At 40.7% G+C, this 15,540-nt stretch overlaps 1 protein-coding gene and 1 pseudogene across 1 annotated transcript in view; one reads left to right on the plus strand and one right to left on the minus strand.

The window, feature by feature from the left end:
• The window catches only part of Nlk (nemo like kinase), a 144,248-nt gene extending 129,012 nt beyond the window's left edge, over window positions 1-15,236 (minus strand). The window contains exon 1 of the mRNA XM_042691103.1: window positions 13,641-15,236. Within this exon, the coding sequence (XP_042547037.1) occupies window positions 13,641-14,098 (458 nt within the window). The 5' untranslated portion in view covers window positions 14,099-15,236. The remainder of the gene's footprint in view (window positions 1-13,640) is intronic.
• LOC122120198 lies at window positions 3,546-4,425 on the plus strand (annotated as a pseudogene).
• Window positions 15,237-15,540: the final 304 nt, after the last annotated feature.

Below are 15,540 nucleotides of genomic sequence, written 5' to 3' on the forward strand. Positions count from 1 at the left end.
GAGAAGGAGCTAAACAGGCAAGCCCTTCATTAATGTGCTATGTAAATATACATTTGAAAAGCATTCTAGAATTTAGTTTTTTTCAAAAACAGAATTTTAATCAAAAAACATTTCTAGTGGAGTTATATGCAATATCTTTCAAAAATCATATAAAAGCTGCTGATATTTTCCCTAAATTAGTTAAGTTTTCAGGAGATACTAGGCAGAAGTTGGAGGATCAAAGTTGGAGGCCAGCCTTAGCAAAAGTCAATTAGACTCTTCCTCAAAAAAGATTAAGTATGGTCATATGTCTGTAATCCCAGTTATTTGGGAAACAGAAGTAAGGAGGGCCATGCTGGGGGACAGCACAGATAAAACCAAGCTGAAAGAGGGGAGCTAGGTGTGAAGTGCTTCAAGTGGTGGAGTGCTTGACTAGCACGTTTAAAAGCCCTAAGTTCAGGGCTGGGAAGGTAGCCTTGCATGCATGAGGCCCTGGGTTCGATTCCTCAGCACCACATAAGCAGAAAAAGCAGGAAGTGGTGCTGTGGCTCAAGTGGTAGAACACTAGCCTTGAGCTGAAGAGCTGAGGGACATTGCCCAGGTCAAGAGTTCAGGCTCCACGATCCACCAAAAAAAAAAAAAAAAAAGCCCCAAGTTCAAATATGCATTCATACATACAAACACACATACATACATTTTAAGCATAGACTTAGGGCATCAGTGGCTCATGCCTGCAATCCTAGCTACAATCCTAGCTACTCAGGAGGCTGAGATCTGAGGACTGCGGTTCAAAGCCAGCCTGGGCAGGAAAGTCCATGAGACTCTTATCTCCAATTAACCACCAGGAAACCAGAAGTGGCGCTGTGGCTCAAGTGGTAGAGCACTTGCCTTGAGCTGAAGAGCACAGGGACAGCGCCCAAGCGGAGAGTTCAAGCCCCACGACCAACAAAAGAAAAGAACCAACACAGAAAGGGGCTAGACATGTGGTTCAAATGGTAGAGCACCTGCTTAGCAAGAAAGCCTAAATTTAATCCCAATGCAAAAAGGGACTAAACCCAGGGACTGAAAATGTATATACATGTGTATTTATGTATATGTGTAAAATACATCATTATTAATCTTTGTGATTACATGTTGAGATGAGATTAATTTCACCTAGGTTTTTTTTTACTTTTTTTTTCTTTTTTACCATGGCTCAAGAAAATTAAAATCACATACATGGCTATTATTATGTATCTATTGGGCAATGTTGCTGGTTTGCTGAAGGCTTCCATTAAAATGGCCCTTTCTTTTCATAGAAGAGCTTCAGAAAGTCACACCTCCCTCTCTGTGCATTATATAGGCTAAACTGCTACAGCCTAAAAATCTATGTCAAGGGTCATTTTCTGAGAGGTCCATCTGCAAACTTGTCTCTTACTCAATTTCATAATTGAAGAGACTCTTGGGAAAAAAAAATTTTAATTGACTTACAAATAACCACTGGCCCTCAAAATCATCTTATTTGAGTACTTATCAAAACAAAGACAAAATAATAATAGTTTTATCTAGAAATTTAAAAATTAGGGTGGTACAGTGGTACAGTAGGAGAGTGCTTACCTAGCATGCTCAAGGTATTGGACTAGATCTCTAACACTACTACTACTACTACTAATTATTATTATTATTATTATAAATACATCTAAGACAGTTGTGGAGTACACACCTGTAATCTCAGCATTCAAGAGGCTGAGACAGCAGGATCAAGAGTTTTAAGGCCAGGTTAGACTGTAATTTAACTCAATGATTTTTTTTAATTTATGATTTAATTTTAAAATTTTTTAATAAAAAGTCACTCCACATATTTAAGAAAGCAAGTAAAGGTTGAAGGTTTAGTTCAATGGTATGTCCCATCCTGGGAGGGAGGGAGGGAAGCTTTAAAACATTAAAAAGAAAAAAAATACTACTACCAGAATCTAATGTACTCGGGAAGAAATTGGGATGGGTTCTTCTCTACAACTGAATCACACCTATAATCCTATCACAATCAGAAACAGGAGAAATTCTTTTCTCTTGAACAACTGCACATTTAAAATCTGATCTCAGCAGTAGCACTGTGGTTCCAGTGGTAGATGGAAAGAGACTCAGGCATAGCACCCAGGCCTTCAGTTCAAGCCCTAGGACCAGCAAAAAATAAATAAAATAAAATAAAATCTGATCTCAAATTTGAAAACTCTATAAAAGTCAGAACTCTGGAACAGAATGACATCTATCTTATTCCTCCTTTTAAACAGTTTTAGAAGCTATTTAACACATGAAGCCATATAGAGAGAAAGTTGTACTAGCAAGTTTTATTTGCCTACAAATAATGCTACTCTTGTCATTGTATAATTAAACTCTTAGAAAACTCAGGATTTTTATAAACAAGGAAATCAGCCTTTGAAAATTTAAATCACTTTACGAAGGTCATGAGGCTGATGGCAGCAAGGCTGGAACCAGAAAGTTGTCTCCTAGCAAGTTTAGTTTAGTACTCAATTATCTTATCATTAACATAAATATATTCTTCTTGAGCAAATTGCACCTTGTATACCATAAACATCAAATCTTCTGGTTTAATCAAACTAGAAATAAAAGCTTGAAATTTGGAAAATTTTTACTACTAATAATAAAAATAAAGTGCTGTTAATAGTTAAAGGCATTCTTTAGAATAAAATGGGTATATATATGTGTGAGAGAAAGAGAAAAATCAAACAATCATTCTCTCAGATGCCATCAATAATCTGCATGATAGGCTTTTCTCCACCCTCATTTTCTTCTACACCAAAAATCACTCCCATTCCCCAGACAATCTTCCACCACACTGGATTGTCATTCACTGTGAACACATTTTCCTACCTGACTGCACTTTAGTTTTGCCTCCAGTAACTTTTGTCACCTACAATAGAACATTTTCCAAAGCTCAGACAGACCTCGACTACCTCTACCTTCCATTTACAAATTCAAAAGAAAATTAAATCTGATGGAGTCACTTCTCTTAAAAATTTTTAAAAGCTGAGTACACCCAAAGTTCAAGACTGATGCTAGCTCCTCAGGGGCTGAGATCTGAGGAGCCAGCCCAGGCAGACAAATCCAAAAGACTTTCACCTCTAGTTAACTAGCAAAAAGCCAAAAGTGGAGACAGGACTCAAGTGTAGAGCAGTAGCCGCAAGGAAAAATAAGGGGGGGAGGTGGAGTGGGCTGAGTTCAGGCCCTGGTATTGGCATTTTTTTTTAATTGTTTTTCGGGCTGGGAAGGTGGCTCAGTGGTAGAGTGCTTGCCTTGCATGCATGAGACCCTGGGTTCGATTCCTCAGTAGCACATAAGCAGAAAAAGCCAGAAGTGGCACTGTGACTCAAGTGGGAGTGCTAGCCTTGAGATGAAGAGCTGAGGGACAGCACCCAAGCCCATAGTCCAAGCCCATAGTTCAAGCCCCACAACCAACAAAAATAAATAAATAAATAAGCAAACTGTTTTTCATTAGTAGCTAGACTTCATTAGTAGTTAGACTTCAACCTTGCTTCTTCTTTTCTGGAAAAATATCAAATGGCAAGATGATGCAGGTACAACGGAAAGGACCCCAGGACCTGGAGGCCCAGGCTTGAGAGGTCGTAGTGGCTTCAGTAATGGCCTTAGGATCGAGGTCCCGACTATGGTAGAGGCCAGGGTCACAGCCACGGAGTTCTGTGGAGGCAAGGCCGAAGGAAGACAAGGAATGGATCCCCATCACCAAAGTAGGGTGCCTGGTTAAGGACATGAGGATCAACTCTTTGGAGGAGATCTATCTTTTCTCCTTGCCCATCAAGAAGTCTGGGATTACTGACTCCTTTCTGGGGTCACTCAAGGATGAGGTGTTGAAGATTATGCCCGTGCAGAAGCAGACTCGAGCTGACCAGTGCACCAGATTCAAGACATTTGTAGCCTTTGGTGATTACAATGGTCATTGTCAGTCTGGGTGTTAAGTCCTACAAGGAAGTTGCCATTGGCATCCAAGGGACCATCTTCTTGGCCAGGCTCTCCATTTTCCCTGTATGGAGAGGTTACTAGGGAAACAAGATTGGCAAGCCTCACACTGTTCCCTGCAAGGTGACAGGCCATGCAGTTCTGTGCTAGTGCACCTCATCCTCACCCCAAGAGGCACTGGGATCGTGTCAACTCCTGTCCCCAAGATGCTGTTGATGATGGCTAGTATCCATGACTGCTACACCTCAGCCAAGAGCTGTACCTTGGGCTACTTAGCCACCTTTGATGCCATCTTCAAGACCTACAGTTACCTGACCTCTGACCTCTGGAAAGAGACCATGTTCACCAGATCTCCTTATCAGGAATTCATGGACCATCTTGTGAAGACCCAGAGTCTCTGTGTGGAGGACCCAGGCTCCAGCTGGGGCTACAACATCGGATTTTTATACAAGAATAGTAATACAAGAATAATTTTTAGGGGCTGGGAAGGTGGCTCAGTGGTAGGGTACTTGCCTTGCATGCCAGAGGCCCTGGGTTTGATTCCTCAGCACCACATAAGAAAAAAGAAAAAAGCCAGAAGTGGCATTGTGGCTCAAGTGGTAGAGGGCTAGCCTTGAGCTGAAAAGCTGAGGGACAGCGCCCAGGCCCAGAGTTCAGGCCCCACGACCGGACCTCCAAAAAAAAAAAAAAGAATAATTTTTATACAATAATAAGTAAATCAAGCCTGAAAAAAAAAAGAATTCAACCTTTCTTTTTTCTTCTCTCCTCTCCCCAGAAGGAATCTTTTAGGATTTTTTTCCCCCATATAATCCCAACAGTCTAGAGGCTGAGGCAGGAGGATCATAAGTTTAAGACCAGCCTGGGCTACATAGTTAAGACCTTATCTCAAAATTTGTTCCTATTCTTCAGAAATTTTGATCCTATACATATACTGTTTACCTCTCTATGTGATACGTGTATACATGTGCTTTCTTCAAGAAAAGTTAAGATTTTTGCCCCCCACTCTCATCATACCAATAATGCTTCAACTTTTCAATATCACATTCCAACATCTTTAAGATCTAGCTCTAGCTTGTATCTACCATACGTTCACAGAACTTTCCACAAATCCAGCTAGCAGATTTTTTGTTTTGTTTTGTTTTGCCGGTTGTGGGGCCTGAACTCTGGGCCTGGGTGCTGTCCCTCAGCTCTTCAGCTCAAGGCTAGCGCTCTACCACTTGAGCCACAGCACCACTTCCAGCTTTTTCTGCATATGTGGTGCTGAGGAATCAAACCCAGGGCCTCATGCATGCAAGGCAAGCATTTTACCACTGAGCCACCTTCCCAGCCCCCAGCTAGCAGATTTTTAAAACTCTAAAAAGGTAAAGTATTAGCAGGAAAAGCATAGTACCAATACATACAGGATAAACTACCCTACTGCAAGCAAGCAGGCTTTCCTCTATAACTGAAGTATTATCCATTCTATGGAGCATCCATACCTTCCTTAGTAATCCCACCTCTATGCTCCCATAACCTCTGGGGATTATCTCTATTGCTGCATGTATGGCACTCAATTGTAATTATCCATTTACAAAACTATCTCCCCTTCAAGCAGAGATTAATCTTTAACCTTTGTCATCCAACACAGTGCCTGAAAAATAGTCCAGCACATAATATTTTTAAAATTGTTTACTTGATTGTAAACTCAAGGCAAGATTATGGCCTAAACATTGGGCCCTATGTGGTAACTCATGCCTATAATCCCAAAGACTTGAAAGGCAGAGATAGGAGGATTTCTGTCAGATGCTAGACTAAGCAAACTCTGAGACACTACTTGTCTCAAATGGTACAGCAGTATAGTCCAAAGACCTGAATTCAAATGCTAGTACTGCCAAATAATCTAAATATTGATTTCAGTATTACAAGCACAGCAACAACAAAAAATAATAGCAGAAACTTGATAGAGGTTTTCAAAATCATTCATAAAAGTAAATATTCTCATTTACTGCCTATGACAATGAAGATCCGGAGCAAGGTGACGATAAAAATATACTGACGAGAAAGCTCCAAAAGTATCAAAAGCTTTAAGTGTCTAATAGTGGATATGGTTCGATTGGCCAAACTGTTTCAAAACACAGATGTGAAACTAGGTTTGTGTAAAGAATACAATCATTATCCATGGTAGACATAAGTCCACTACTCACACCATTACAACTAACTGCTGAAGTTCAAACTCAATTTGTTCCTTAAGAAGTCATCTTGCTATAGTGGTGGTGCCAGAATTTGGGCTACTGTTTATTGGCTAAGTACTTCAAGGAGATCTATTAGGACTTGTCACATGCTCATTGACAGTATTTTAACTGGTGCCTCAGGCACTGTGTTACCCCCAAGCAACAACAGCATCAAACTCATAAGCTATTATCGTTGGAAATCATTGTTGATCTACATAGATGACCCAGTTAACAAATATCTCAATGGAGTATTAAGGATGCACAAGGAATTATAACTAAAGCCCAAATATAACCTAATGAAACAGATTCTTCCCGCCAGCTTCATTCCATTCCATTTAATGACTAGAAAATGAGTGGAAGGTTTTCTTTGGCCTTGACAAATTTGAAAAAGAAAAATCAGCATATCAAGGAAAAATAAAATATATGAAGTTGACTCTTGAATTGCTAGGCCATCAATAAATCTAATAAAAATAATAATAAATACTGAGAATAGCCACTCAATTATACTACAGAAGTGAGTTAAAACTCTTCACACCCCAAGTTGTAAAGATAATGCAAAAATAATATGAAAATAATGAAACACTGGGGCAATGCCTGTTTAACAAGCACTATACCCTGAGTTCAAACCCCAGTGCCACCAAAAAAATAAAAAAAAAAGACAATGAAACATTCCAGCATTCTAGAAGTCTTTTTATACTAAGGAATAACATTATCTACAGCTGCTATGCTTTGAGAATTAAAAAAACCTAGAATTTGAATTCAAACATATATTCACTTAATGGATTTTATAAATATTTTCCTTCTAGCACAGCATATGAAATAGAACTACTATCTGTTTCAATTTCTCTTTCTGGACATAAACCCAGTGGTAATTAGAGCAACACTGTCACTTTAGTTTGTTTGCAAAGGTAATGTTTCTGAAATGTCTTTTTTTTTAGGGGGGAAGGAGAGTGTTGGCCCTAGGGTCTGAGCTTTTTCACTCAAGGCTATTATGCTACTACCTGAGCCACAGCTCTACTTCTGGCTTTTTGCCAATTAGAGAAAAGAGTCTCATGAACTTTCCTGCCTGGGCTGGCTTTGAATCACAATCCTCAGATCTCAGCCTCCTGAGTAGCTAAGATTACAGGAATGAGCTATACACACCTGGCTCTGAAATTTATTTTATTTTTCAGAGCTGAAGACCACCTTGCACTTGCCAGGCAAGCACTCCTCTACTGAGCTAAATTCCCAACCCTTGAAATGTCTTTTGTTAAGAAAAAAATATGTATCTTTTTTCTAAATTGATATTCAACAGTATAACATAAAATTAACCTCCAAGAATAAATCAAATTTATTTTGTTGTGCAATGGCTTTCTTTTATTTTTGGATTTTTTAATATAATTTGGTAATCTTGACAGAATGCCAAAATGACTTTTTCAATGTTACAGACTATGGGGTTTCAATCACCAAGACAAGAGTGTAATATCTTTAGATTGTGTTACTTTTATTCTCTTCTCTCTTCTTTATTCTCTTCTCTCTTCTTTCTCTACTTTTGACCACAAACCTGCAGTTTCTAAAAGTAAATTCATTGTAGTTTAAATTAACAATATAGATTTCCACATTCTAGTTTCACACAGATGCTTTGTTATGTCTACAAGAGCAACCGTTTCCTTTTTATGGTGCAGGCTCTGTTTCTTCAAAGCTTTTTTCACAAAGCAGACCCCCCAAAGAATCCAGCTGTGACTGTTAATCTTGGCTGGTAGTTGAGAAATTTCTCAACACTACAGATTCTTAACCTATAAAACACATTTAATAACAAAATACACTGCAGTACACTACTCTTTCAGATGCAACTCCAGGATTTTCCCCAAACATATCCAAAAAAAATCCCCTATTTTTAAAAATTATAGTTTGCTTTTAATGCAGTAAAAAGACCAGAGAAAATATCAGAAAGAAAATGCCTTTAATTTTTGTAAGATAATCAAGTAAGCTAGATAATCTCTACTATGAATAAAAGTTAACACTGAATAATTTTTCATTAAATCACACACATTTCCCCCACCTCACAGAAGTCTTCTTTAGCAATTCACACCTTTTTACCCGAAACACAACTAAAATGAACTTCGCTGAAGCAGAACTTTGATAATGATGATGTCCTTCACTTGTTAAAACACACACACACACACACACACACACACACACACACACACACACACCAACACCAACACCATAATTTCCTTCCCAGTATTTAAATCAATAACACTTTTAAAACAGTGCAGATCATCTGACTAGAACATTTACCACACTTACACTAACTGTATCTTTTATTTATTTTTAATTAATTGAGAAAACAAGACAGGATATTTTCTTCATGGCTCTGAATTCAACCTTCTTTATCTACCAGGCACTCCCTGGTATTTAAAGTCAGGCATCCAAAAACAATTTACAGTTTCACCAGGTGATCTGATCATCTAGAAAACTCTTCCATGAATATTATTAAACAAGTCTGATTTCTTCTACCAACAATAACTACAATAAAAACATTTACTGAGGACTTAGTGTACCTATTTAGTACTCTTATCAATCTTGAGCACTATTATTCCCATTTTGTAGATGAGGAGCAGAAATGGTAAATAACTTATTAGCATCACAGAAGTAGTAAATAACTAAGTATCACTACAGAGATTCTTAAGTTTTGAAAGTTAGATAAAAGGATCTGTTAAAGGTTATTAGAATAATAAAATTCAAAGCTCCCCAACTTTATTTGAAGTACAAAAACAACAGACTAAATGAATCCCAAGGTCTTTGATCTTTTAATCAGACAAGTCAAAAACCAAAACACTAATTTTATAAAGTAGAAGCTTTTCCCAGACTTTTATCAAGGTAGCATGTGTCATTAATCCAATCTATATTTGATGCCAAAAACTTCCTGGGTTTAGCAGCCCTCAAACTGTTCTCATGTGCTCAACTTACTCCAATTCACAAAACTATATACTTCATGAGCCTGAAGATTATTGTCCCAAAGTTAAAGTATGGCATTTTTTTGTGGCAAATGTGAAGCTTGAACAAAAGGTATACTATTTTATTTTCACCAAATAATTGAGGCTCCTGTTTGTGAGTTGTTTGGGGTTTTGGGTTTTACATTATGAAAATGTCCATATGGGGTGCCTGCAAGTCTTGACATCTGATAACAAAGGTCAAGTTATATGTGGTATTTTGATTACTCATGAGCAGTTCTATCATTGGCAATGAATGTATCTCAACCTACCTAATGATCACATTACCAGGTAAACTGGAACCCTTACTTTGAGATAAAACACAGTAGACAGTTGTTAATGAAACCTTAATTGAACTGTCAAAGTACCATCTTTACCAGGAAGCTAATGGGTAATTCACTACTTTTACACAAGTGTCCAATACTGATAAGTTATTCCACTAGTTAAATTCAGCAGAAAGATAAATCATGTCAGGCATACTAAACTGTTCTGTAATACTGTAAATTTGAATGGTAAAGCCAGACACTGGTGGTGGCTCATGCCTATAATCCTAGCTACTTATGAGGCTGAGATCTGAGAATCTCTGTTTGAAGCCAGCCTAGGCAGGAAACCTATGAGACTCTTGCGTCCAATTAACCACCAAAAAGCTGGAAGTGAAGCTGTGGCTCAAGTGGCAGAGCTAGTACTGAGTGAAAAAACTCAGGGACAATGCCCAGACTCTGAGCTCAAGCCCCAGGATCAATGCATACACATGTGTGCATATACGTGCACATACATATACACATACACACACACATAATCTGAATGGTAAAATGCTGCATCATGTCTATGGATAGCTCTTCCCATCTACATGGAAAAACAACAATATCCCTCAAAATTACATCAGTTTGTCCCTCTGGGTGACTGTTGAAAAAACAATAGTGGTAGATTTAGTCCCTTGTCATAATGCTGAAACAGAATAACTGCAAAGAATGTATGTTTGAATCTAAGTAAATCATAAGTTACATAGTGCATTGACGCAAATGATGTATCAACAGAAGAATATTCTTATGTTCTATTTTAATCACTTTAGAAAATAGATGCTTTAGATTCATAAGGTGCTTTTTAAATTAAAAAGAAAAATCTGTTAGCTACAAAGTAAATAAACCTTATCAACGCAGTAGGTCTTAGAGTACTACCAAAAATACAAATCTCTGCAGTTTCAACAAACTTACTTAGGTCATAGAGCAATTAAATTCCAAATATAATCAACAGCTCAAACAACTCATCACTATGTAAACAGAAAAACAGACAAACATTTGCATACTAAAACACACACCTGGAGTTCTTCCCTTTTTTACTCACCAAGTTGTATTTCACTTGAAACAACTGATAAAATAATGTAGGAACTACAAAAACCTGGTTGAAAATGAAGGTGGCAAGATGACAACCATCTACAATACAAGGAGTGAAGCCTCAGAAAAAAACAGAGCTGCCAGCACTTTAACCTTGGCTTTACAGACTCTAGAACTATGAGAATTAAATTTCGGTTGTTTCTGTAATTTAAGCCAAAACAAAGAAGGGACTGAATAGCAGACCGATTAATCAAGCAGGAAAGCTATCACAACGCTGTTCTAGATTCTGAGCAGAAAAAGAAGTACTTCAGGAGATAGCTGTTACCCTCAAGGGGTTACAACATAGTAAGACAAGTCAAATGTGAAACGAGTGCACAATTGAAGATGGCGCACTAAAACCTACTTCAAGTTCATGGTACAAACTCCGAGGTGGAGGGTCAATCAAAGCTCTAGGATGAATTCAAGTCAAATACATTTGGATTTTCAAGACAGGGTATTCCTGTTTGCTATTCAGTACTCCTGTTTGTCACTAGCCTACCACAACCCTGCTCTCTTAAAAAAAAAAAAAAAAAAAAATTCCCTTAACAAACCTGAAGTTAAAATGTATAAAAGTCACATCTTTTGATAAAATTAGATCTATTCAAGAATACAGTAGCTCTTTTAATATCCCTAGTTTTTAGCAATGTACACAAAGCACTAAATGAGAGCATCCAGACCTAAAAACTTTATAAATTCTCAGTCAGTAAAACAATGACAACGTTTAAAACTAGGAACAACCTTTCTCTTGTTCCCTTCTCACCCCCACAGCTTGGAAAACCTCAAAGGCTAGGCAAGAAATGGAAGTTCATAGTGAAATCCCTCAGGATAGGCTATGGAAGGGGAAAGAGGAAGGCAGGAACAGGCAGGTCCCTGAGCAGTGACTGAAGAGGCACCATTACAAGCTCTACTCTTTCCCACTAGGAATCTCACACCCCCTGGAGAAGGGAAAATGAAGCAGCAACCTCCTTGGAGACTAGCTGAGAAAAACTGGATTCTACTAGTTTACCAAAAAAAAAAAAAAAAAGAAGAAGAAGAGGAGGAGGAGGAAGAAAAGGAAGAAAGACAAATCGGATCACCTTAACTGCCTAGATTATAAAACCTGAAATATAAAGATGGCTCTAATGCAAATGATATTCATCAATTTTTAGCCTCAAAAACAAAGATGAAAGGAGATATTTGCCAGGCTAGTACCAGAGTTCATTTTCCTGTGGTGATGGGGTTTTTCTAGACATTAACAAGAATCTATTTTTGAATGCACTGAAAACATTAATTCATCTATCCACACTGAAATTCTTAATCCTAAAAAAGAAAACCCATAATTCACTCTACTTTTGATGGGAATAAGTACATTTTATTATAAAACTACTAAATCTTCCTAAGAGCAAATAGAAAACTAAAAATTCTACATTTAACAAACTCTTCAGACTTTTTCAGATATCCTAGCACTAGCAAAAGTAAAACCATTTCATTTGTTTAAAAGTATACTTCCTACAATAGCAACTGAACAGGGATAAAAGCAACCAAAGAGGCACTAAGTGACACTAACACATTACACTGAATGTGGGCCACTGCACAGCTACAGTCTACTAACCTCATTTGTGGTACTCATGTGTGATGCTATATTTAATGCATTCTTATCAGAAGACTTAAGCTACATACTTCCCAACTTTAGCTTTATGGTTTAAAATAAACCACTAGAGCAATGACTTTAACTGGTTCAACTTTAAAACCTACCATCCTTCTGGGGACCAAGATCACAAACTTTAAAACCTACCATCCTTCTGGAGACCAAGATCACAAAACAAAACATCAAAAGATGAAAAGGATAGGCAAAAAATTATGCAAAGTATATACAAATGACAAGGCTATTACAAAGCAACCAAATCTGGGTCAGATGTTGACATTTGCTCCAATTGGGCAACTGATCCAAAGCAAATCAAACACATGAGAGATGACCAAGGTCTTTATAGGAATAGGTTTTTCATACATTCATCTATTGATCTCTCAGTGGATCACTTAGATTCTGAACAGGAAAGTTTAGTAATTAAACTTATGTATGTTAGTCATGAAAAGGTGCTCCACTAAAAGTTGCCAAGATTCATGCCAAGCACTGGTGGCTCAAGTCTGTAATCCTAACTACTCAGGAGGCTGAGATCTAAAGACTATGATTTGAAGCTATTCTAGGTAGCAAAGTGTGTAAGACTCTTATCTCCAATCAACCACCCCAAATCCAGAAGTGGAGTTGTGGCTCAAGTGGTAGAGCACCAACCTTGAACAAAAAAAGGGGCAGTGTCCAGGCTCAGATCAAACCCTAGTACTGGTACCAAAAAAGAAAAAAAGTTGCTGCCAGAAGTGGCACTATGGCTCCAGCGGTAGAACACTAGTTTTCAACACAAAGAGGCTCAAAGATAGAGACCAAGCCCTGAGTTCAAACAAGGACAAGCAAAAAAAAAAAAAAAAAAATCCATATCCCAGAGCTGGTGGCTCACACACCTATAATCCTAGCTACTAAGGAGGCTGAGATCTGAGGATGGTGGTTCAAAGCCAGCTTGAGCAAGAAAGTTGGCGAGACTCTTATCTCCAATAAACTACTCAGAAAAAGCCGGAAGTGGTGCTGTGGCTCAAGTTTTAGAGCCCTAACCTTGAGCACAGAAAGACTCAGGGGCAGAGCCCAGGACCCGCAAAAAAAAAAAAAAAGGTGGCAAGCCAGTAGCCAGTGACATCATGCCTGCAATCCTAGCTACACAAGAGGCTGAGATCTGAAGATAGTGGTTCACAGCCTGCTTGCTTATGAAAGTCCGTGAGATTCTTATCTCCAATTAGCCACCAGAAGACCAGAGGTGGCACTGTGACTCAAAGTGGTGGAGTGCTAGCCTTGAGTGAAAAGGACAGTGCCTAGGCCGAGTTCAAGCCCCTCGACCAACTAAAAAGGAAAGTTGCCAAGACTCAAAAGCTTAAGCCTAGATAGACAACATGTTAAGCCTCTTCACAAAGTGAGGGTGGCTTCCAACAGATGAATTGAGAACTTTGCTCCACTTTGGTCCACTAAGTGAAAAGCATGGGTGATGACTCGTCCAATCAGAACCATGGAAAGAAACCGGAAGTTGTGTTGTTCTTTTGATACTCACCAGACTACACCAAAGGCTCCATATCCAATAGGCCTATCGGGCTCAATATCCAGCTGCTGTTGCGGATGATGCGAGTGCTGATGATGGTGTGCCTTAACTGTAGCAGCTGCAGCAGCTTGTACCTGAGCTGGGGCTGCTGCAGCTGGTCCAGGAGCCTGTCCAGGTGCCGGTGATGGGAAATATGGCTGTTGTTGCCCAGGGTTTAACATAGCTGCGGCTGCTGCTGCTGCTGCGGCTGCGGCGGCAGCCGAAGAGGTATGCTGCTGTACAGGGTGTACAGCAGCAGCCGACCCCGGATGAAGATGGTGTTGAGGGTGGTGGTGGTGGTGAAGGTGAGGAGGAGGAAGGTGTGGAAGGTGGTGATGATGGTGGTGGTGGTGACCTGCTGCTGCTGCAGATGTACCGCCATTGTAAGCCGCCATCATTTTTGCGTTGGCTCTTGCGCCACAAAGAGACATTCAAAAAATGCCCTTTGATTGGAAAGCAAACTGGGTCAAGCTGTCATTTGGCCATTTAAAAAATGAAGAAAAACCACTCACTCCACCTCCAAAAAACATAGAGCGTAACTGGCTTTATGTCTTCATCAGTCAATCCAAACAAGTTAAGAGGATCTTGGTGTTTAAGTTTTGGGTGAGTGTGAATGTGGAAGGGTATGGGTTGCCAAAAAAGAAAAAAGAAAAAGGAAAAGAAAGGAAAAAAAGAAAAGAAAAGGGGGGGGAAAAAAGGACCCCTTCCCCCCAGGATTCCTGCCACAAGTGGATACTAAAACTCCATCCTTAATTTGGGGGAGGTTCCAACTTTGAATGTGGGAATAAAGGCCAAATCTCCCGACCCCCTGAACTCCACACACGAAAAGGATCAGGTAACACACCACCCTTAGAATCCTGTAAGAGGGTTGACTCATCTACCCCTTCCATTCCCACATCCTTTTCTAAACACCTACCACCTCCTCAAAAAAACACAATTTCGACAGATTTCCCAGCCACCCTAAAACCCAAAAGATGGGGGGGAAATTTGCAAAGAAAACCTGCTTCTGGCTTCCCCCCCCCCTCGAACTCTCAGGCCTTTCCTACATCTCCCCCTACTCCTAGTCTAGTCAGGTTGACCTGATTGGGGGGAGGGGGGCTGCGGGGGGGGGGGGGTGTACCAAACTTTCCTGGGCAGAATGCGCGACGGGAAGGAGGCTGGACAGAGTGAGGAGAGAAGGCGAAAGGCAGGGCGGGGGGGTGGGGGGGGAGGGAGAGAACCCGGGGAAAAGTGAAGGTAAAGAGGTGCAGGGGAAAATGAAAGAGCAGTGGGCAGCACTCGGACGCCCAGACAGAGGGGAACCGCCCCGGGAAGAGGTTAGGGTCCCGGGGCCAAAGAAAAAGAGCCCCGGGAGGCGGGCGGGGTACGGTCGGAAGCGGGCTGACTCCGGCCCCCGCCGCCGCCGGCGGCTTCTGCTGAGGAGGGTTGGGGGGGAGAGCGGGTGGGTCCCCCGTGCGACGGCCCCTGCAGGGCTCAAGGCTGCTCCGTCTCCCCCCCTCCCCCCCACCCGGCGTCCGACCCCGGGGCCGCTTTCTCCTCAGCCGCCGCGGCTGCTTTCTCTTCGGCCGCCGCCTCCACCTCCTCCTCCTCCTCAGCCGCCGGTGCCGCCGCGGCCGGACTCACCTCCCCTAGCAAAGCCGGATAGAGCGGAGCCAGCGGCGGACACGCGCAACCAGCTTCCGAGGCCCCGCCCCCGCCTCGCACTGACCGGCTGCCTTAGCCAATCCACGCCCACCTGTCCGCGTCCGTCTCCAATCCTGGGCCGAAAACTTCAGACAGGCGCACTGTTCGACCAGTGGCAGCAAGGTGTGGGTCTCCTGGGGAAATTCCGCCCCCAATGCGGGATGGGCAGATAGAAAGACCAATCAAGAGG

The sequence above is a fragment of the Dipodomys spectabilis genome, unplaced genomic scaffold (genome assembly GCF_019054845.1).
Source record: "Dipodomys spectabilis isolate Male_0828 unplaced genomic scaffold, ASM1905484v1 ptg000004l, whole genome shotgun sequence".
Classification (NCBI taxonomy): domain Eukaryota; kingdom Metazoa; phylum Chordata; class Mammalia; order Rodentia; family Heteromyidae; genus Dipodomys; species Dipodomys spectabilis.